At 42.3% G+C, this 24,134-nt stretch overlaps 1 protein-coding gene across 2 annotated transcripts in view; it reads left to right on the forward strand.

Moving 5' to 3' along the window:
* Positions 1 to 2,055: 2,055 nt before the first annotated feature.
* Positions 2,056 to 24,134, forward strand: part of MICU1 (mitochondrial calcium uptake 1) — a 111,131-nt gene continuing 89,052 nt past the window's right edge. For both annotated transcript variants that reach the window (XM_072869636.1, XM_072869637.1), the window contains exons 1-3: positions 2,056 to 2,138; positions 3,271 to 3,361; positions 14,680 to 14,841. In XM_072869636.1, coding sequence (XP_072725737.1) covers positions 14,681 to 14,841 — 161 coding nt within the window. In that variant the 5' untranslated portion in view covers positions 2,056 to 2,138; positions 3,271 to 3,361; position 14,680. The remainder of the gene's footprint in view (positions 2,139 to 3,270; positions 3,362 to 14,679; positions 14,842 to 24,134) is intronic.

Raw genomic sequence — 24,134 nt, forward strand, 5'->3', positions numbered from 1 at the left:
GTGCTGCACATGTAATTTTCCTTCCTTTTCTCCTTTTCTTTTATCTTTTCTTTTCCTCTCTTTCTTTTCTTTTTTCTTTTCTTTTCTTTTCTTTTCTTTTCTTTTCTTTTCTTTTCTTTTCTTTTCTTTTCTTTTCTTTTCTTTTCTTTTCTTTTCTTTTCTCTTCTCTTCTCTTCTCTTCTCTTCTCTTCTCTTTTATTCTTCTTTTTTTTTCTTTTTTCTTCTTTCCTATTTTCTTTCTTCTTCTTTCCCTCCCTCCCTCCCTCCCTTCCCTCCTCCCTCCCTCCTTTCCTTCCTTCCTTCCTCTTTCTCTCTTTCCTCTTTCTCTCCTCTCATGATGCTTTTCTCCACCCAGGTTCCATGTCTGTGCATTCCAGGGGCAGGCAGCCCTTTCCATTTGGGGAGGAGCACTGCAGGCAGTATGAAGGACATGCTGTCACGGCAGCAGCAGGGCACAAATATCTTTTCTATCTTGATTAAGGAGAGGTTTTCCTACCTGTGGGCATTGTCCTGAGCCCTTCCCTGCCCTCCCCAGTACTGAAAAATTTGTGGTGGTGGGAGGTGTCAAGCTGGCAGCTCAGTGGAAATATTTCCCCTAGTGTTTTGTAAATATTATGGTCAATGGGAACGATAAAGCCTCCCATGAAGATTTTGTTTGTAAATTCGATAGGCTAGGGAGGAAACCCATGCAGAAATAGGAGGACATGGTTAATACTGCCTGGCCAGGCTTGCGGGCACAGATCAGAGGGTGAGGGATGGTTATAACAGGCCATGATTTCTATTTAATTGCTAATTCAGGCTGTGCCACGCTACAGCAGTGCTGGCTCTCCTCGCCATGGGTCTGGAGCTGAGCAACTGTCCTGGACCCCACAGAATGACCTGCTCACAAGATACATTTCTCATGAGATAATCCCTTTGGTTTTTAAAGTGAATTATCATTAGAAACACACAGAAATGCTCAACCAGGTATGCCAGGGGGAAAAAGAAAAAGCAAGCAAAAGCAGTTCAGTCCATATACTGCTAAGAAACTTGCAGTTTAAGTGATCGGCACCTGAAAAGTCAAGTTTTCTGCATTTCTACAGTGATGGAAGAGCTCCCTTTTCCTTCTCGTGGTGGGTTTGTAGATCTCATAGAACTTTTTTCAGTGCCAAGGGCACCTCCATCACCTGTCTGCTCCGGGTACAGATGTGGGTGAGCAGGAACCCCTCTGGCGTGTGAAGTGTTTGTCTGGAGGGAGAGAATTACTTATTCCAGAAATAAAACTGGGTAGATTTAGTAGGGTATGGCAGGAATAGCCGGGGCTTGCAGCCCTCTCAGACCCTATAGGGTCTAACCCTAACCCTAACCCTAACCCTAACCCTGACCGTAACCCTGACCCTAACCCTAAGACCTAAGTCCCAGCTTTAGCCCCAGGACATATTACGCTGGTGCCTTAAACCTACACATAGGTACCTCAGGCTCTGCATATAAACCCCTCAAACCCTGTGTATAGGCCCTTTCAGGCCCTGTTTATATAGGTTGCTCAGACCCTATATATACACACCCCTGAGACCCTTTTCAGGACCTATATATAAGCCCCTGACACCTTATATACAAGGCCCTCAGACCCTATATACAGGCCCTTCAGGCCCTATAGATATGCTCATCATACTCTATACAAAAGCCTTTCAGGACCTATATATATGGGCCCCAAGAGCCTATATACAGACCTTTCAGAACTTATATATAAGCTCCTGAGACCCCATATACAGATCTTTCAGGCCTTATATACAAGCCTCTCAGACCCTATATACAAGACCTATAGAAACGCTCCTCATACAGTATATACATGCATTTCAGGACCTATGCATGTAGGTCCCTGAGACCCCACACACAGGACTTTCAGGACCTGTATATAAGACCCTGAGACCCTACACAAGGGCGTTCCAGGACACGTATAGACGCCTCTCAGATCCCCCACACCGGCCCCTCGGACCCTACACGGCTCCAGGCCGCCACAGACGCCCCGCCCCTCCTGCGCCAGGCACCGCCCTGCTCCCCTCCCCCTTCCGTCGTGCCACCGCCCGCGGAAGCGCCGCTGTGGTGGGCGGGGCTTGTGTGCGCTCCGGAGGGGCGGCGGGGCTGGCGGCGGGGCTGAGGTGAGTGTGGTGTGGCCGGGCCGGGCCGGGCCGGGCGGGGACTCCTGCCCGCTCCCCCGCAGCCGTCGGCAAGAGCCCGGCCGGGCGTGGTGCCTCTGCTCGGGATGGCTCTTCCCTTCCCCGCGCCCCGGCGGGAGTGGGCTGTGGGCACGTAGGCGGGTGCTCACTGTGAAATGGGCTGAGGCGGGGGCCGGGCCCAGGGGCAGAGGGAGAGCAGCTGTCCGGGGAACCCGGGCTGTCCGGGTCACAGGGGGCTCGGGGTGCCGTGTTATGGCTTCTCCATCGCCCGGGCCCCTGCAGTAATACTGTAATTTCTTCTCTGTGAAATAAACCTTAGGGTCTGTGTCTCCATTATAGCGTTCAGCTTCTCCTGCTGGGAAAGCTGCAGGAGAAGGAAGGATCCCCTTCGGCGTGCCTGGGCCAAGGGGGGGCCTGCAAGGAGTGTTTTGGGGAGCTGTCATGCAGTGCGAGGTGTTGAGTCCCCTGCTCCCTGGTTTTGGTTTATTTTTCTTGTTGCTGTAGGGGATTGCTTACGGCATTGCCAGGGTTGTGTGAATTATTGCTGTGTGTTATAGCTAATGTCAAAGCAATTTTTCTTCATAGCGGTTTGTTAAACAGCTTTAACTTCACTAAATAGCCAGACTGTATTTGATGTGCAGTTTGTCTTTGGAAAAACCTTTAGGGTGAATTTGGGTTAGTGAACTACTGAGAGTATAGAAAGGCCTGATCTTTAACATTACATGATTTATATGTACCCTGTTTGCCTTTAGTTTAATGAGCCGCTTGGGAAAGGTAGTAAATCTGAGTCTGTTTAGTGGGGGCTGCTGACCAGGGGAGGAAGGTCAAACAGGGCAGGATTTTTTGAGGCTTTCTCTTCTGGAAACTTGAGTGCCAGCTTGGACTTGACTTAAAGTAAAGGCCTGGCTGGCTTTTTTTTTTTTTTTTTTCATCAGCTGCGTGACCATTTTTTCCTTTCTGGTTTTATTTGGCGGGCAGTCTGAGATGTAAGTACTGAGGTCGATATGTGTGAGCACTACTACGCAGAACATGACTGCCAGAAGGGAGACTGCGTGCAGCACATTGCTGGCAGCAGAGAGTTACAATCTTTATTATGTTTTTTTCTTGTTTTTAGAACACAGCCCTGCAATTGCTGAGAAATAATTCCCAGCATTCTTTGTGACGGCCTGACCTGCGAGCTGGGAGCAAATACGCTTGTGCTACAGGTAAGGATGGTATTGCTGCTTGCTGGGGTGTGCAACTCACAGCATAATGTGGCCCTGCTCTCAGGTACTTTTAACTCTGCTGAACTAATCATCTGGCTGATATTTACCCGTAAATCTGCCCTGTTTGGAACTATTCTTGTTCTGAAGTGTTCACCCAGGATTTTTCCTAAAGCTGTAGGAAAATAGATTGCCTTTTTGCAGTGTGAGAAGTTGTGCTGACTTTTCTGTTGGAAGGCTTGGGTAGTGCTGTGTGATTTGGAAGGAGGAGCAAAGCAGGCATGGGAGCAAGCTGTGGAAGAAGGCTGCTGCCTGGAGCTTCCTGTCAACCCAACCTCAGTTGTGCCATTTTCATAAAATATCACACCCAGACCCCCCCAAACCCAATGCAACTCACTGTTTCTATGCACTCAGTAAAAATGTATTTGAATATGGGGAGGTATCTTAAAAACAAACAAACAACCAAAACTAACGAAAGACGCTTAAACTATGCATGCTTGTCCATCAGGAGTAACAAAGCATTTCTTGGCCAATCCAAGGGTGCAAGGGAAATGTGTTCTAGCGTCATCACTGCCCACTTCTCTGGGACTCTAGAAGGGGGTCGAGGTGGGCACCAGTTTCATGCAGCAGCTTCTTTAGCCAATATAGCTGCTGCCAGAAGAGGGCATGGAGGGTCCTGTGGCTTATAACCACCCTCTCAAATTTTTTAGTATTCATTGGTACGTTAGAAAGAGTATAATGTGTGTATTCAGCAGTTTGTCTTAAGCTCATGTAACCCCTGTTCTTTGTTTAATTGTGGAAGCAGCTTGTTCTCCAAATGGCCCATTTTCTGCAGAAACTTTTGTGATATTCATTATGCTTCCTGAACTAAAGAAGTTGAAATTTCATGCTCTGGAGGAAAAAGAATGGTGTGCCTTGCTTATATCATTAATGTCTGCCTACTGGGGGCTCTCTGGAGCTCCCTGTGCCTTATTAGTCATTGTGTAACTTCTCTGTATAGGTTCCTGTTGTGCCTCTCAGGCTGAGAAGTCAGGTTCCCAGGTAAGCTTGCAGTAGTGTTTTCAGAGGAGATTGTACCATTGTCCTCAGGCAGTTTAACAGGACAAACTGCAAGACTTGCAAATCCTTTGAAGTCTCAGGAGGGCTTTGAAGCAGGAGCCCATAAGCATTACATTTTTCAGGTGATATTTGAGGGAGCCATCAGCTATCTTCAGATCTAGAATGTGGATACAACTGTTTTTGCATTTCTTGAGCAAAATAAGTTATGTAGTAGTCATGTTAGGTTTATTATAAAAACACGTTGCTGCATGCTATTCCATTTGCTGTGGTAACGCTTCTTGAAATGGACTGAGCTGGGATATAGAGATAGTTGTTTTATTCTTCCTAAGTTTCCAGTGGCCTTGCTGGTGTGCAGTATTTTAACACAGCGCAAGGCAGTAGGGCTGAGGATGCTTGTGACAATAGTAAAAAATGTATTTGTTAATTTTCCAGATGCTGTGCCTTCCTGCTGGGACATTGCCGGGGTGTTAGTAAAAACTTATTTTGGTGTAGATGTGACTTTGAGTGTGATGATGCTGTTTGAGATAATTCAGTAGGAAACAGTTACCCAGGGTTGTTGAGTATTGTAGCCAGCATTGTATGCCTTTGAGAAGAATATTTTGACTTTTTTTAAAGCAGATGATTTTGAGAAAGGTGTGTTGCAAATGGTATGGCTATCTCTTAATCAGGAGGATGGCTATATATCTCTTTAAGGTGATGTGTTTGACACTTTTAGTAACAAATGCAAGGACTCAGTAAAATCTAAGTCGAAATGCACTTTGTCTGCCTAAGCACATACCATCCGAAAGTCTTTGGCAGGGTTGTCCCTTAGTGAAAGTTTTAAGATACTATAAAACAGAAAAAATAGACAGCTTGACTGTTCAGATGATGCATTGTTCTACTGCAGCTTCTGTAGCATTATCTGAAAAGTCCTTGGCTAGTAAATTCTGGGTTATCTTTGCCTGCTACCTTCTCTGTGAGTGCAGTGACTATTTTTTTCCCCAAAGAAACCTGCCATGGAGTTTCTTTTCATGCATTCTGGATTTAACCTCTGTCAAGAGCAGCTTTTAATTGCAGTCCCACCATCGCTTGGAGCTGGCAGTACCGCCACGTGAAGAGATCTTCTTGTCTGGGGTGGCACTACTGTGGTTGTGGAGCAGGAGAAGGTTAAGTGGATCAAAGTGCTGATCCTTGTAACTGGGAATTTTGCGTAGCCAGGTGTGTAGAAATACACAGCCGGGGGCAGGCCAGCTACTCATGCTGGTTTATAATAGCTGTGAAGGTGTGGCCTTAAATGCTTTGCATAAACAGCCTTTGATTCATTACAGGGTTTCCTTTCTGTCCCTGCAGCCTGTGACAGCTTGTCACTCTTCCTCTACCCACCACAAAACAAATCAGTGGTGTAAAGTAATGGTTTTCAGATTTGTTTTTTTAAATAGAAAATAGTTGGCTTCTCTGGTGTGGAGGTTTCTTTTAAGTCTCCAGGGTCCCTGAATCTCAAAGTCTTGGGTTTTTCTGTTACTGTTAGAGTTTATAGTTCTTTGAAGTGAAACCCAAGATCCTCATGCAGACAGCAAGGAAGAAGATCATGGTTTGAGATGAGCAATGCTGCAGCTGACCTGTGCTTGAAACATGAGACCTGTGAATCCGTGTAGCTTCATAATTTGTAGTGTGTCAATCTGTGATGCAGACAGAGCCAACAGGGCAACATTGAAATCAGACCCAGTATCTGTATAGACTAGTTATGTTATGTACCACCACTTTAACATCTGTGTTTTCATTAGTTTGATGCAAACTTTCCATCTCTGCCATTTTTGCTTCAAGAGATAGAAGAGTAGTTGTATTTTTTTACTGAAATCTTAGCTGTGATCCAAACACAAGGAATATCTGCAAGAAATATGCCAGTTGATGTTAAAGAATACAGGAGGATTGTCACGGTCTTGGATGCTCTGTGTGCAGCTGCCCAGTGCGTGCACCAGGTATGTGCTTGCTGTATATTGGAGTTGGCTGGGAGTTTGCCCCTGCCTCTGTTAAGTGAAACCCTAACAGCACTGATATGCAGAGGTGTTTCTTTACACCTCTTCTTACAGTCTGTAACTATGGGTTACTATTTCCATTAATATAATCCCCCTTTTTTTTTTCTGTTGGCTGACGTTTTGGTGGACTGCGAAGTAAAACTCCTTCATCTGCTAATGGATATTTTGCTTTTTGGTTTTGTGGCTGCAGGGAGGGAGGTGGTGGGTGGTAGTAGTCAGGCACCGTGACTCATCTGGTCCTCTGCTTGGTGGGGCGTTTGCTCCAGATCAGCATGTGAGCACAGGCATGCTATCTGCCTGGCCACCTTGGATGGAGCCAAGTATTTGTTGCTGGCTTGTACATGCTGAAAGCGAGCTCCTCAGGTCGTGTTCTAAAACCACAAGGCACTAGCCAGGCTTATCTGTATCCTTTTTTCCCTCTGAAGTTCAAGTTAATGTGTTGCTGGAAAAGCAATGGCAGCAGCTGAGACTTGCTTTTCCTTTTTTTGGGGGAAACAGCGCTCTTCTCTTGAATTCCCATGAAATTGCCATCTGGTAGATGAAATGCAGATGCTGTAACTTTTTTGTTTGTTTCAGTAAGATTTTTATTTAAAATTTCTTTGGATATGTGCCATCAAAGTGTGGCTCTTTAGGCAGGAGAGGCATTTTCTAAAGAAGCCAAGTGGCTGTGGCTGGGGTAGGTGATGTTTCTGTTTAAAAGACAGAATGGGAAAGGAGGAAATAACTGTACAATGATATTCAAGTTCTTGGTGGGTTCACAAATCTTTTTCCTCCTAGTCAGAGAGGAAAAGTGGTATGGACTTGGCCATGTCAAATTCTGAAATGATTCTCTGCTGCCTACCTGCAAAAAAGAAACCTGTCTTTTTCTGGAGCTGGACATGTATCTGCAGATAACTCAAGTCTGTTGAATTGTCACCTTCACGGCCTAGAGAGGCTTTTGGTTTCTTAGCAGAATACTTAGGTTTTTTTCTTCCAGCATTATTTTCTTGTAAAACACATGTTTATTCATTAAGAATTAACACCAGTTTTCTTGGAGCCAAGGCATAAGCACCTTGTAAATCTACTTTAACTGCTCTAGGATTTTTTTGTTGCCAAATAAAATCAAATTTTGTTTGATTTTATTGCAAGGTACACGCTGTTGGCTGGAGAAAGGGCAGGAGCTTCAAGGAGGGTCTTTGTATTTGTGGTGTGAAAGTTAGGAATTTTCAGGAAGATCACATCCCATCTACACAGATTGTGCAAGGCAAGTTAACTCAGGTCATTAAGCAGCCATATTCCTGCTGACCATAACTTTCTACAGAAAAAGGCTGGAGTGTTATGTTTTCTACCCCTCTGTCAACAGTTCTCTGATACACCTTTGCTCTTCAAATCAGTGTCATTTTATTCCTCCTGCAAAAATTTCTCCACTCTGGTGCACCTGCTCTTGTGGCTGGTTTGCAAAGACAGCCTGATTATTTGGGAATAGTGATTGGAAAAAGAAAATTTCACATTGGACTGATTAAGGTAGAAGTAGCTCATGAAACAGGGTCATTATCCTTCATAAAGGATGAGGTAAGTTTTTTGTTTGGTTTTTGTTTTTACAGCTTCACTAGTTACCAACTGGCTTCTATGGAAATGCTTCTAAGGAGTTTGTCAGTGCTGGGTTTTACTAAAATATTTTATAGGTAGAAAAGCCCAAGGAATAGGCTGCATTTTGGGGGGAGGGGAAAGGCAAACTTTAACCAGGAAAAAGCAGCATTTAGCATCACAAGTCCTCTAGCAACTCAGCTAGCAGGTTAGATTTGGGGTTGCTGTTGAGCTTGCCAAGCGATGCTGCTTCTGCCATTTTAGTTGGCACCAAAGTCTTTATCCTAAATAGACTTTAAATGTTTGAAGGTGTGGGGGCAAAGATCTTTCCCCAGTGAGTACACATTCCTGTCTCCCTTTCAAGTTCCCAAGGGACCAAGACCAAGCTAGCTACTGACCTATACCCTTATAAATAATCCAGTTGCAATTACTAATAATGCTTTATTAAAGCTAAATCGAAAGTCTTGTGTGTGTCTTCACAACACATCGTATTCTCTACTTAGCACTGAAGATCAGTAAAATTATTTTGTCTTGTAGGTTTTAATCTAGGCTCTGTGCGGCAGTGTTTGGGGTTTGTGACTCTTCTCTGGCCAGTTTGCTTGAGTCTAAGGCAAAGCTCCTGTGGCAGCAGGCTTGGTAGAAATCAGCATGGGTGACTTGTACAGCCCAAGGACAGATGGTTATTTATTCTCTACAGTACTTGCTATCTCAGGATGATCTGCAGTTCCTAGCAGACTATTTGTTTGCAAGCAGTGAGAGCCCAGGTGTGGGCATGTGGAGCTTAAAAATAGGGGAGGGATTAGAGCAACTGATAGTAACAGAGAAACATACATTTTCCTTAATTTAAATATAGCTAATAATAAGGATGTATGCATTAAATTGAGGAGGAGAACACGTGTGTGTAAAAGTGGTAGTTTAACAAGCTGGATTCCAACTAGCCATGGTTTTTCTATTTTAATTTCACTTTGTGTCTTATGATGCTAAATTATCAATTTGTCAGAATAAGGCAACTTGTGAGATGAGGATGGCATAAATAATGGAGTCTTAATGGATATCATCCCAGTAAGTCATTATACTAAATAAGCTGCGTTAATGGCGAGGTGGTTGCAGAACACCAAAACATGTTGGTAGTGCAATATTAGACTGAATTTTTAAACACGTTATGAAATGCAATAGTATGGCTTTAATAGCAGCTGCATTCAGAGCAGAACAAAGTTTAATACTAAATCCTGACTATTTGAGAGATGGCACTGATTGTCCCCAAGGGGAGGACGAGTGATGGTTGGGTGTAGAAAGCTGCAGAGTTGGGAAGTGTGCAGTTTCAGGGCTGAGGATTTTAGGAAGAGGTGAACCCTTACTGCATTGGCAGTTAAAAAGAAATTGCCAGGCTATGGCTTAGGTTTCTGCTAAAGACCTGGCAGCGTGTTAGAGATTGATGATTCATAGGCTCTCCATCAATTTGAATCGTGCTGCGAAACAAATGTGGCTCCCCTCTCTAGCGAAATTCATGTGATCAGATATTTCCCCAATCTCATACCTGAGAAGAAATTACTTTTGCTGCTAGATTTCATTTTCCTTCTCGAAACTGATTTATGCGTCTTAGTAAGCTAATAACTTCAGTAATGTGAGTAATCCTTTATCTGAAAATTGCACTGGGTAAGGTGAAAATTTGGAGTTACAGGAGGGGAAAAGAGCAGGAGTGGTTTGGTCTCTCTTAGGGATGGGGAAAGGAGTGGATCCAGATGCCTCTGTAGCTGGAATCCACCTCTGGGCACTCTTTGTATGAATTACCCTTGTAGAAATCTCTCTTGCTAGTACCAGTTTGTAAATGGAATGTATGGACAACTGGGGGGACGAGAAGCCAAAATTAATAACTTAATTTTGGTGGAGGCAGGTTTGCTGAGAGTCCCCCGTCCCACCCGGTTTATGTATCTCAGGTTATTTTAAGTAGCTCTATATTAGTGTTGACAGTGAAACTTCTCTCCCAATTGCTTTGCCCTTTCCCTTGTGTCTTGACTCTTCCTTCCTGTTGATTTATTTGTTGTACTTTTTTCCCCATTGCAATTTTTCCTTCCCCTCTTCCCAATAATCCTCTTGAGAAGACAGAGGCAGGAGAGCTGGGAGCCGAGACCCCCATTCTGCTGCTGCTAGCTCTCTGATTCAGGGCACTCCACACCTTCTGAAGCTGATGTCGCTGGCTTTGGTGAGCAGGGATGAGGTATAACTGACAGTCGGGGCTGAGATGGAGATAGGTGAGGAATTTTCCTACAGCGGCTGCTGGGTCAGGATGTCTTGGTGTGCTCTGGCAATATCAAACTTTGCTTTTTAATAAACATATGGCTCCAGAAAGCTCTTTCAGTTCTTAGTGACCACATCTCAGCCAGTCCCTGCAGAAGTCTTTATGCCCTAAGCAGTGCCTCATAAATGCAAATCTTTTCTTGAGAAGATCTTAGTACATAACAATATTTTTCATTTAAATTTACAATTTACATTCTGTGCTAATGCGCAAGCTTACTGTGTCCTAGTAATTATTTTACTGCCTTCTTATTTGAGCAATTTTTAATCAGAGAAGGCTTCACAGGTACTTTTTATTTAAAGTGCCTGTGAACCCTTCTCTGATTAAAAATAAAACACCTATCAGCTTATTCAGTTACTGTTTTCCTGCTCGTGTGCTTGTGCCACCGAGGCCAGCTTTGACATCAAAAAGCTGCTTTAAGTGTGTTTCATCCTAAAAACTGAGGCTGTTCTGGATTGCCAAACAGGACTACAAAAAGTTCAGTGCTGGGGGGTACCCGAGTGTGAAGAAGTCCCTTTTGCCTGGGCTGGGCTACTTAGTGCTTTCAGTCTTGAAACCATCATCTAATTAGGGTGCTGGAAAAACAGGAGCAAGTCTTTTTGTTCTTTCTTTTGGTATCTGAAAAAGGATGCAAGAGAGATGGGATCTGCCAGTTCACTGAAAAATCCAGGGCTGGTCTGTCAATGCTCTGGATGTGGTGGGGGGAGAAGCAGAGAGCCTGTCTGAATTTCCTTGCAAAACAGGTTAGTGGACAGAGGATGATTGTTTGGGGAAATAAAACATCCACATCAAGCAAGAATGTATGTAACTTGAAATAATTTTCAATTTCTTCTTTTAAAACAATCTGGATGTCCTCGGTTTGAATGATGCCCATTGTGTCTTGGATCGGAAGTGGTACTTTCCTAATGGGTTTGTGGGTTTCCTGGATGTCGAAGACGGTAACGCTTTTAATGTTAAATTACAAATATATGAGGCTTTATGCTGTTCCCGCTTGCTGGTGGCATGTACCTGTAGAGCAGGGCCCTGAGTGCTTACCTGATGGCAGTGAGAGCAGTTGCAGCAGCTGGGGCAGAAACACAGCTTAAACCACGGAGCTGGAGCACAAAAACATGGTGCCGAAATGGACAGAGAGAACCAGGTACCACGATGGGTTGTCAGATCTCTTTTGGTGAGGGGATTGGGGTGAGGTGGATGTTTCTGTTGGGTTATGTTGTGTTTTTTGAACGTTTGGGCCTCAAGGAATGGGTTTTGTTGTAGCAGACAGTAAACAAAACTTTGGTTTTAAATCTTCAAGTCTGTCAGTTGATTCTTCTGCTTAAAAAAAAAAATACCTGTGTCTTGTGGCACAAATAAAAGCAGATATGTCATTCTTTTCGAGAAAAAAAAAAAAAGTGTTTCTTTTGTCCAAGGATATTGATACAACCTCTGAAAGTAACTGTAGAGCTGTTCCGAGCAAGAACTTAAGACTGGCTTATCTCTTAGAAACAAAAGTATGATCTACAGATTCCTTGTAGCAGTCTTGCTAGAACATCATAACCTTTTGCATTTGATCCTTATTTTCAGTATTTTAGAGTTGAGTTTTTTTCTCTGAGCTACTTTGTTGTATCTTGGAAAAAAAAAAATATAGCGTTAAATCATGCAAGAATTGAGGTTGTTTCTTATTGTAACCTGTAATCCCATCAGTTCTTGGGAGTTATATACTTTATCTCAGTTTTATTCCTTATTCTACTGCAGAATGTGGTGTTAAGCTTTTCATTGCTACAGTCAGGGCAAGATGCTTATTTTTAATCTTTTAAAAACTGAGCACCAGCTTTCTCGAGTGATCTTGACTTAAGTGCCTGGAGCTTTTAACAAAACATACCAAATAGTAAGGTATGGTGCATCTCTGCATATGGCGCTTTTGATTTAAAAAAAAAAAATTAATACATTATGAGAGATTGTAAAATTGCAGATGGAAAGCATGCAAAATATAGCTTCCAAAGTGGTTTTTTTGTTCTGAGGTAAGGATACTCTTTTATTTTAGGCTTATTATGGGAACTGCCAGCTTTCAGCTCTCTTGGGCAATTGCTACTAAGTGAGGACTGTCTGGGTGAACATCCCGGAACCATCAAGAATGGAGATTACTTGGACAAAGCAGATAATTTAGTGTTTCTTAGGGCTCAGACAGCGAAAACATTTATGCAGTACATTTATGCCAACAATCTGAAATGTTGTAAAAATCTCTTCAAGCTCAGAAGTAAGCACTGTGGGGCTTGATTTTCATTTTGACTGATTAAATGATACTGGCAACACTTCCCTTACCCATCACATCTTATGCATATAAAGCTGTAATTAGGACAGGGAACCCAAGTAAGGGCAACATTAGCTTCTTGGTGAAAATAACACTTGCAGATTTTTCTCTGCATATGTAACAGAAATTCATCCCTGGAGATGAAATGGGAACATGAGGTTTGTGTAGGATGGAAATAATTATAAATTTGAAATAAGAGCTGTTTTTCGTAACAAAAATCTTCTATTGTTCAGAGATGGAGAAGATTGGAGAATAGGCACTGTTGGCTGGCTGTATTCCATTAAAACTTTAAGCCTATTTATTTTTAAAGGAATAAACAAAATGGTAATGCTGACTGCAACTTGGTTTTTAATATGCGCACCGATGGATATAAGATGGATGCTGTTCAGCTGCACTAGCTGTGAGGAGCAGAATATGTGGGTTTTACCCATAAACTGGGGTGGCGAGGGATAGACACCCCGTGGCTTTGCCCTACCCATCAAGAGCAGTATTGCCACCTCTGTCCCAGCCTGCTGTCGCTTGCTGGTGTTCCATCCCATCTCGCTTGCCCCAGGACCATGCAAAAGCCTTAGATCTGATACAAAAAATCACTGATAAGGGATTTGGTAATGGCTTTTCATTATCTATGCTTTTCTTCTCCTTGCCACGTATTTCTTGATTGTACTGTGAAGTCTTCAGATGCATCTCCACCACCTCTTGCCTTAAAAGATACTGAACTCCGGCACTCAAAATTATCTGCTGAATATTTTACGTGTGTCTTCCCTCCTCCTTCCTCTCTTCCCCTCCCTACGTTCACATCACCAGTTTGTGTTATGAAATCCTGAGTGGTGTGTTGCTTTAATCGGTGGAAAAGGGCAGTAATACATTTAACTCTTTATAGCTGAAGTGGGATAACGTACCACACATGTAAGATGTGTTTGTGCAAAATGGTCCCAAGATTCTCATTGTTGGAAGTTAATGGTTTAGCAAAACAGCATGGTGACATCTTGTGTTGTAAAAGCAAACACAAAGCACTAGAAGTGACTTTTTTATTCTGTGGTTATTCACTAGCTGGGAATATTTGAATAGAACAGCAAAAATGGTGAACAAAAGGAAAAAATCAGGCCCCTGCTCCCTGTTCTTGACTTCCAATGTTTTTGCTGGCCTTGGGAGTTCTCTCTTTTACCATTCTGCTCCCAATTTCTTTTTTTTTGTTTAAGGCTCACCCCATGATTGGAAAACTGAATTTGCATCCATTAAAAATAAAACCTTTCTTCCATGAAAAGGTACAGCACCTTTTCAAAGGGAATGTTTACCCTTCACCTTCAATCTGGTGAGCTAGCAAAAATTGCTCTGTCTCCTGTAGCTGGTGTGTGTGATGAGGTGACATTTTTGCAGTTCAGATTTCTCCATTGTGATAATGTTTAGATTTGTAGCTCTGGTTTCCCAGTTGTCTCTGTACTGTTGTCTGTTTAACAGCATATGGATTGTATTTTACAAGTTTTGACACTCTGAAACTTGACTTATACTTGAATATAAATTGAAGTTGAATATAAATGTTTTTGCTCCAGGCTACCTAAAAAAGTGATTTAAGAACAGTAGGGTTTTCTTAAGGAAATTTAAAATGACTGGGTTGGGTTTTTGTTTGGTTGGTTTGCTTGTATTTAGTTTAATTTGCCTTTTAAAATCTAGCTGTGCCTTTCCCTCTGGCCAAATGGCTCTTATTTGCTGTAGTTGCTTGTAAGATCTACCTGCATCTTCCATGCCTTGGCACTTGAGCGGGAGTGTGCAAATATTTCCTGTTAATGAAGCGTGCTGGGGAAAGTCTGAAGAGGAATTTAGAAAATGCTGTAAGAGCAGCTGAGTAGGTAGTTGGGATGTGACAGTAAGGTGTGTCAGCCAGGTGTATGCCAATATGTAATACTCATAATTTGCTATTTATTATACAGGTTACATGCCTATTTCAGAACAGCTAATAAACATCTGTGACAGTTATTTTCTATAACTTTTCCTATTTTAGAAAAAATGCAAGGAAATATCTGGTTGAGAGTCAGCGTGAGAGTCCACAACTGAAAAATGTTTGTTACTTCACTAATGTGTTCTTCTTATTCGACAGGATGTTTCGCCTTCGATTTCTTCCCGTTGCAGCAGGACTGTCTGCTGTTTTGCGGCATTACCATGGGACAGCACATCACCCCAGGACCAGGCGTAGGCTCGTGGTGGTGGCTTTCATAGGGACAACTGCAGCAACAGCAAGTGCCAGATTCCTTTGGCAGAGGTATATATTGGGGGGGGGGGGGGGGGGGGTGTTGTTGTTGTTTTATTTTTTGCCTGAAACCTCATGCTACTTAACTTCTGTGGTAAGTACTGGCAGATGGGTTTAAGATCTGCAAAGGGTAACTGCTTGTCCTGCTTTTGCCACATGGAAGGAATGGCTCTTGCTGACTCCCTGTGGAGCTGCTTTGCTGCTGTCGGTAGCCAGAGAGGTGTGAAAAAGCTCAGGGCTGAAGGGTTTTCCTCTGTAGCCGTCCTATTTATGGGCTGTTTGCTCTTGGTGGGGTTTGCTGCCCAGCTGCCCCCTGTGTGGTGATGCTGCATGGGTCTGTGGTGGTGTGCAAAGAGAAATCTGTTGACTCTACCATCCCGGGTGAAAATGTTGTGCTTTGAGCTTCTGGGAGGGCTGCTAGGGACAGCACGCTTGGCTGGGGGATGCTACTCTGCTTTTCTTTGTGTTCTGCTGACTGCTTCACATAAAAAACATAGCAGAGGAGCAGAGGGGGACAGTCCATCTTTCGGTGGTAAGGTAGCTGCACACAAGACTCATGAGGTTTTTAAGGGCCAGAGTCTGAGCAATGAAGCTCAAAGCTTGTTTCCATAACTGTAAGGAGAAAGGGGATATTTGTGCTAGCCTGAGGTGACCCTCACTGAACCCTGGGACCATGACACATTTGAAATAAATCAAGGACTCCCTTCTCTTCCCTCAAAATGTGGAAGCAGTGTGGCACCAGCAGTGTCACTCAAGCTCATGGCTGCAATAAGAGTCTGAAAATAAGGTCTTTGCTGAAAACCCATCCTATTTCCATTCCAATATTTAGGTGATTTATTGGTGGCTCTCCTCTCACCTGCATTGTGGCTAGAAGGCTCTAGTTTTACTGTAACAGGAGGAAGATGATGGTAATTGTTCTGGCTGTTCCTAGAGCTGTCAAACATCTATGTCTGCTAAAAGGAGTTGCTCAGGCAGAGGAAGAACACAATGATCCAGCACAGTGTCATCTTATGCTGCATTTTGCTAATAATCTGCACTTACATAGTGCCTCTTTATGCACAGGACCTGAATGCCTCTGCAGGGATGGCCAGGATAACACCTCGTTTCAGGCAGGGGAGTGAGCAGGGGTTTTTTTCTCTTAAAACATCCTCGGTGATTGTAAAGTAGGTAGGACATCATGTCCTACGTAAAGCTGTCCGAAAGACACACAGAGTTAATACCTCTGTCTTGTAGCAGATTCACCCCTGCTTTTAACAACAGCCAAATTGTCAGTTGTTAGCTTTGCCTTTTATCAGGAGGAAGGTTCTTCCTGCAGTAAAGAGCTGCTAAGGGTATGCAGAGTGCTAGGTCTGGGGTGATTTCAGGGACTGATGTTTGGCTCCTGGAGTACTTTGCTGTTTTTTGGAGGCTGCTGGGCACTGTGGCCAGGCTTGACCTTGCTCTGCTGAGAGCGCTGATAGAAATCATATTAAAGGAGACAGCAGCCTCTTTGGTCTAGCGTGGTCTGTAATCTCCCCAGTCCTCATCAGTCTGGAGAGACTGGCTTGCTGTGGTTTTTATTTTTTATTTTTTTTTCTGTCCTTGCTCAGTCTCCTTTGTCTGTTATAAATTTGTAAAGCACTAAATAGAATTGTACAGATTTAAGTATTCCTTTCTTATATGAGCCATAAAATAAATCCACAATATCTGTAACTGTAAAATAAAAGTACATCCAGGCTTATGGTGTTATTTTAATTATTTGCATACAGCACTTGAATAAGAGGAGGAACAAAACTGATATGTTTGGTGTAGAAAATACTTCATACTGACATCTGTAGGAGTTTTAAACAGACTCTCAAATAGGCATTTTAAAATTGTGTTTAAATAAACGAGGGATGAGAAACTGCAAATTTCCTTTTGTCTTTCACAATATATAAATCAAGTGATTACTTGAGTTGAAGAATAAGCATAGGTGAATAAAAAATGTTTGTAATGACATCCTGGGTTATTCAGGTAGTTACATCCTGGGTTATTACAGTAAGTAGCAGTAAGTATAATACATGAGTTATAAAAGGTAAATATGCAATAAATGTAGCCAGGGCACAGGGATTGAATAAGCCAAGTGTCACTTAAAATGTAATTTATATACCACAGAGAGAAGTGTCCGTGTGCATCTGAGTATTTACACTTACTAGTAAGCAATTTTGATTTATTATACGTTGCAGCAGTATTTAAATGGGAAGCAGGTTAGGGAGGTCCTTTGTGTAACCAGTTCTGTTGGTGCAGTTAGTCTGTCATAGGGCTGACCTATAATGCTTGTTTTCCTTCAGTTAGTGAAGCAACTGTGCTTTTGTTGTGATATGAAACTCTCCTGTGCTGCACAGTTAGTCTCCAATGGGTCCAGCAGGTCCTAAGTGTGGCTCTCTTAGCATCGCAAAGAATTACTGTCCCTTTAATGGCAGATGACTCTTAAGAGGAATGTGTGCCTGCTAATATTCTGCTTAACCTTGGATGGTCTGTCAATGAAGCTGAGGCACTCCATTGCCCTTTGAGTAAGGAATGGAGTAAGGGATGCTCTCCTGCAGGCTGTCAGTGAAGTTTTCTTTTAAGAAGAGGGATGTCTCCCTCTTTTTGTTTTCTTATAATTATTTTTCTTTATAGTTAAGACATTAAAGATGTAAAATTGGGCTAGGTAGGTAAGAGTTGTTGCAGTGTTAGAGGAAGAGCAATAATAAAAGGAAAAGGGTGTTTGACTTGGATTTCTTTTTGTCATCTGCATAGAGCCTTGTGTAAATGCCCCAACTCTTCTCAACTGACATGTGGGAAGCAGCACTGCATCTCTTATCAATACTTAAAACCCCAACCTTTTTATTTCAAAACAGATTTCTTGTACTTCTGATGATGAGGAAACTTGCAAAAAGGGACTAATATGGTCGTGCCTGTATGTGAATTTACCGTTTCCGCTACTTAGCATGAAGACAGGACTTCTCAGCTGGTTTCTGACTGTCATGTGCAGCCTGAAACCAGTGTATTTCAGGTCGATTCTGTAGGATGTGCTTTGAGCAGCATCAGAAGCCAGTGCTGAGGTAAGGAAGCTCACACAAAGGTAGAGAAGTCAAGGATTGAAAAGATGTATATAAAAACCCCAGTGGTTGTATGATGCGAGATAGGAAAGACTTATTTTGTGTCTTCCTAAGATTGGAGGTGGGTTGATGGGTTCTTCACGTTTGATCTGCATCTGTGTGTAGTTTTCTGCATAGCTGTTCCTTGCAGGTGAGTGTTGGTCTTGTTGTCTTCACTGTCCTCCAGGAGCTCTTGCTGCCTGCTTTTGGTGGAATATATCTCATCTAAATAATTACAGGAGTAGCTAATTCTGCTCTCTTCTGCTGTGGTGAAGAATACGTCAGCAATGCAAATGACTGAGCTTAGAAGACTAATGAAGTTTACCCTTGTTAAGCAGTAACTTAAACCCTGAGGATTTCCATCTGGCAACAGAAGCAGTTGAGTATCTGGGCATTGGTATAAAGAACTGAATTAATTAATTGAAATAAATCTTGGTGCAGTCATTGGCTAATCTAAATGAGGTATTAATATATGAGAAGTACTGAACCTCACAGTTTGCAGCAAGTTTGTAAAAAATATTCTGTTACTGTTACTCGTGTAAAACTTGTATTCTCTATTTGTAGTTCCAAATACTGATTTAGTGTATTATTAAATGGCCACAGATACTTTTTTTATGTCACAAACCTTCCTGGCCCTGTCTGTGGGTGGTGGGCATGTGAAAGCACTTGAATTGGTGTTTCAGTGCTGAAGCTTGTCACTTAATCAACCTAATATTGAATGAAATAAGGGAGCAAGTGTACCTTTGGGGAGCACAGAAGGATCTCTGTAAGCAGAGTCCTACCAGTGCTGTTCCTGATCAACTGGTAGTATTTGGTTATGCTTAATTTCTTATCCTTTTGCAAATATATTAGCAGTAGGAATAAGAGCAAGACATCTGTGTTGCTCTGGAAGTTGGTTAACAAGGTCTTTGCTACTGGTATGTTTGTGTCTAACATTGTACTTGGTCTTATTTTGATGCATCCCCTTAGCCTTATTCTGTCCTCTTTTGGTTCTTGCCCCATCCTATGTGTAAGTTGAAGCAATTAAGATCAGGATACCCATCTCCCAGCCCTGACAGTATATTCTCACTCTGTTACAAGCTCTTCTTTTTCACCCTCCACTCCTCACCAGCAAGCTGAGCTGTTTTGGTGCTGGCTACCCCTACTGCAGATTTCATTCTGTCTCTACCATTTCTTCCTCTCTTCCTCCACCCTTTTTTCCTTTGGCCATCCTGTATCAAGTGCCCAGTTGCTTTACTGGAAGATCCTCTGTAGGAAAGACCCTTCGGCTTCCTTGCTTTGGTGACCTTCACTGCTTTTTGTGTTTGGCTTTTCTCCATCACCACTTCTGAAATTAATTTTGAAGCCTAGATCAGCCCTTGGCTAACTCTGTTTAAGAGTGCATTGCTTTTTTGCATCAGTGTCTTAGGGGCTTTAGAGTAATTTGCTTAGAGTACATTTTTAATGGAAGAATTACTGGAAATATCTTATGCCAGCTGAAACTGAGACTTTAAAAATCTTTGTTCTAGCAAAACAAAGGAAACCACATAAATCATAGTCAAGAGGGGAGAAACGCGTTTTATAGCTATAGATGTGTCAGATACTACTTAACCTGATGTCGGAGAGAAAAGATGAAAAATGTAGGTATTATCCATGTTACGTTATTTTTGAGAGCTCTGCTCCATTTTTTTTTAATTCTTTGAGAGGTGACAGACTTAAGAGACTATCCTTGGGATTGCTGTGCTGAGGGTTTTCTCCTAAGGCTTGAAGACACATTGATCTATGAGTGGTGTCTTGAAGGAGCACTGTGTCCTTTCAGGTGGCTTTTGGCTTCATATTATTTTTACCCATGAGCATCAGGGGAAGGAAAGAATCTGTTGCCAAGGAATGAGCCAAAGTCAAAACTGGAGTCAATTAGGAAAACATCTAAACTGCCCTGGGGGGAAGTAACCTCAGCTGACCTGCAGAGCTTAAAGCACAGGTATTTCCCTAAGCCTGCAGGGCCCTGGGGTTTGATCAGTGGATATTCATAATATCTTATTTAAATGTTGCATAGCAAATCAGAGCTAGGATTTGTGCAGAGAAGCCAGGTGGAAATGAAAGAAACTGCTTCCTGAGTCGTCTTGATTTGCTGCCACTTTACGGGGACTACACTGTGAATTCTCTGTCTCTTAACAGGATAAGTGTTGTTTGAACCCAGGGTCTTCAATGTCACTGGAAACGGCAGTTTTAAATCTTTTTTTAAAAATACGGATGCCCTCTGGTGGCCAAGTTCATGCCTGCTTCCTCCCCTTTGCACCGAATAACTAAAAATACCTGCTCACCTTGCCCTCATCCCCAAGAGCATGTTGGCCATCTCGAAAGCAACATCTCTCCAAGAAGTCACATCGTTTGGGAATGGAGTAGGGGAAATGACTTCCTGGCTCAATAGAGGAAGCGCAGAAGCTGTAATTATCACTTAGTTTTGATTAGTTCCTGATTTGGAAGTAAAGTGCCAATGCAGTCATTGAGTGTCACCCCTCTAGGGTCTAGTGTCATCATGGCTGTCACTTTCTTAGGATGTTCAGTGTCCACCACCACCTGATGGCCTAGCTGCCTTCTGGGCTGTGCTGAAAGTTGGATCTGCAGGGAGGAAGCAAGGGAGAAAACTAGGGATGGGCATAATGTTCATTAATTAAGGCTTTAAAACAGAAGTTAGCCTAACCTTGGGGTTTTTTATAGCTTTTTACTTTGGCAAACTTCTACAGCTTCAGCTGTCTCCTGCAGTTGGCTGCTGCTGAGACTTGCTGGTGGAAGCTATATGCTCTTTTTTTTTTTTTGGTGTCTAGACCACATGGGATCATGTATTATTGCTGCTGGTGGAGCCAGCTGAAGAGAACAAAATGCTTGTGAGGTTGAGGAGGCTTTGTTTAATGTGACACAGCCCATCTGTTTTCAGTCTGACAGAATGGCTGAGGTCCTGGCTGGGAAAGGACTAATGTGATTAAATACCCTAGAGTTTATGTTAGAGCAGAACAATTTTTAACTGGTATTAATATAGGCATAGCAGGGAATTGCTCCCTCCTTGACTTGCAGCTGAATTGGTTGGGGCTTTTAACCCAAGAGCATGAGACCAAATTCTCAGAAGCATGCAGCTGTGTAAATGCATCCCAGGCTGGAGAGCAAAAAATGGTGCCAGCAATGACCTTCTCTCTTCTTCCAGTTGTGAACAGCAGTATGGCCTGAAAGCTGTGATGTTGGACATGTCTCTGACCTCCCGTGATCTTCCTCTGCTGTCTGCTTTTACCTAAAAACCAAGTTTCATGGGAATTAAGAAATCTGAAGGGATCTCGTTTCCCCCACAAGGGATCTTGTAGTCCATGTACCTTTTCCCATAAGTCAATTAAAGGTTTCACACTCCTTTGGGTACCCAAAGCAAGATGATGTTCCCTGCATTTAAACAACTCTGTCTTGCATGTTCCACCTGTGAGAGTAGGTGGTCAGATGCTCGGAGCACTCTTCCTTTCTTCTTCCCCACTGACCTGCTCAAGTTCCTATCTATTTCTAGATAATTATTTTATATAACTTTAGTCCGCTAGCAACACCACTTATTGTAGCTCTACATTTGCTCTCTTGTGTTCTCATGTCCTCAATGGAAATGAAGATCGATTGAGTCGCACAGTCAGGTAGACAAACACTGCTTGTTGGGAGCCTATAAAATGCTCTGGTGTGGAAACACCTGCTTTGCTCTATGCATGTGAATAGGCTCACCCATTTCTTATTGCCTTGCAGGACTGAGCCTGTAGTTTGCACGACAAAACCAGATGCTGCAGTGATTAATATTGTAGCACATCTTCACTTAATGGCTTCTTACGTTATTGCAGATGGTCTGGGGAAGGGAACAGATGCTCATGAGAATTCATGTTCCTTCCCTGCCAGGTAACTGGGTGCTGGGGCTGCTCTCTCTTAAAAGTTCTTCTCGATGCTTAATTATAGATACAGGCTAGTTAAACTAGATGGAGAATAGTGTGTTTTGGAATAATGAACTCGTGTTCACATTTTATATTAGTATAGAGACCTGATTTGTCTGTCCTTACAGAGAAACTAAATATTTTCAAGGAACTTGGAGAAAATAAATATTGGAAGTCACAATTCGCCTGAGTTTTTCTTTAGTTGACATTTGATGTGTATAACATCACATATACACGCTTGATGTGTGTAACATGCCTGGTAAGTGAATAGTGCTTCAGTGCAAATTAACTCCTTGATTGCTGAAGGTGCAAGTAGACATAATACAGATAACTTCCTAGCATTACTGCTTGCCTTGGCTAAGCTCTGCTTGAGCTAGAGCTTATCTCCTGCTGCTTCAGTGGAAAGAGCCCACTCAATTTTGATTTTTTAGAAACCATTGGGGGAAGAGAATCTGTAAATCAGGGAAATTGTTAATTATCTGTACTGTGAACAAGGCTCTATGTTATTCTCAGCCTCAGTGTATGCTAGTGCCTACTTTCAGCCATTTCTTGGTTTTGTTATTAGGCTACAGAGCTTTCCAGCTTGTTCCTCTACCAGGAACACAGCCTATGATCAATTTACTCCTTTATCTCAGTCCGGGAGGAGTAAGCTCTCTGACTCTGAAAAACTTACCTTACTAAATATTTAATTTGTGGCTTTTGATTGGGTAGGATTTAGAGAAAAAAGATGCTAAAAAAGCTGAAGAGCTTGAGCACAGTAGCAAGGAGGGCTGCATCAGTGCCAACCAGGAGCATTATTTAATATTTAGACTTGATTTGAGATTCCTGTACTTGAACATACAAGGTTTGCATTTGACCTTAAGACTGCGACGATTCACTGGGAGTTATGATCAACTGACGATCCACTAAAGCACAAGGGGGCTTTCACAGGCATTAATGTCTAGTATGGATGAAACTAGTCATGTAAACACATCTGTGTTTGTGCCTAGATGTTCCCCTCGCTTTTTGGCTGTCTTGATGGGTATTGTGTGCTTGCTTGTGCTTAGCTTACCGAGCAAGTGAGACCATAATTTCTAGTGCTACCTGAATATTTACTGATAGATATCAGGGGACCCAGGGACTTTATCCTCTAGCTCATTAATAAAAGAGGTGGTGTAGGGCCAGGAACTTACCCTTGTCAGGGCTTGGGAGAAGCTTAGCCACTTGTTGATGATCAAATGCTCATATTTTGAAGCATGTTACTAACCATGCTACTAACCATTGAATGTTTCGTGTTGATTTTTGTGTTGCTCTAGCTTACTAATCACAATATCATTTAGTGGCAAGTGGACTAATACAGTGTGAGAACTTGCATCTATTAAGTGAATGCTACTGCAGTTATCAATAACACTGGTAATTTCATCAAGAAATGACATCTATTTAGCATAAGACTTATTTTCCATAAGGCCTTGTTGACTGTCATGAAATTCTTCTTTACCCTCCTTTAATTAGAAAGCCTAGATCATCTTGTCTCCTCTGTCCAACATCAGTCTTTGTCTAAATAAGAGGTCTGTGATAACACCTATTGCCCTGCTTTACACTTTTTAAATATTAATAGCAATGAGTTCAGGCTTACTGAATACCAACAGCAGCTGGGCAGAGAGTCTCAGACAACTCTTATTAAAACTAAACCTCAGACTTCTGCGAAAAGTTTTATAAAGACTTGAGTAGAAAATACATCTTTATAGTGTTGCTGTGTTATATAGACCTTCACTACGTTCAAGTGGAGAGAGTCTGTCTGTGTTCTCTCTTGAGAAGATCAGGATATATAGAATACAAAGCATTGTAAGCAGAGTAAGCGTTCACTTGGAAATATATAGTTCTGTCACTTCCAGTAACATGGTAAACAATCTCAATTTATTACATGCTCCTTGGTTTTTTTTGATAACTCAAACAATAAAAAGATCATGTTCTCTTGGTCATTGCCTCTTCCTTGGGTGCTTCTGTGTCCTTTATCAATTTTCTACAGTACTAGCTTTCAATTTATATGGATTACATTTAACTTTATCTTCCCATCTTTTCTTTTTCCTTGTTTCTACAAGGATGGTTTCTTCTGAACTAAAGTTGTGAGTTTTTTCACTTGTATTTTTTAGCAGTTATGGCATCCTTCTCACTCTTGGGTATAAGCTTTGAATACCCAATATTCAAATATACCAATCTTCAGCAGTTGGTAGTTGTCATCCTAAGTCAGACTTATTTGTATCCGTTGGTCTGGCTCATAATTTCAAACCGATAA

The sequence above is a fragment of the Ciconia boyciana genome, chromosome 8 (assembly GCF_034638445.1).
Source record: "Ciconia boyciana chromosome 8, ASM3463844v1, whole genome shotgun sequence".
NCBI classification, from domain to species: Eukaryota; Metazoa; Chordata; class Aves; order Ciconiiformes; family Ciconiidae; genus Ciconia; species Ciconia boyciana.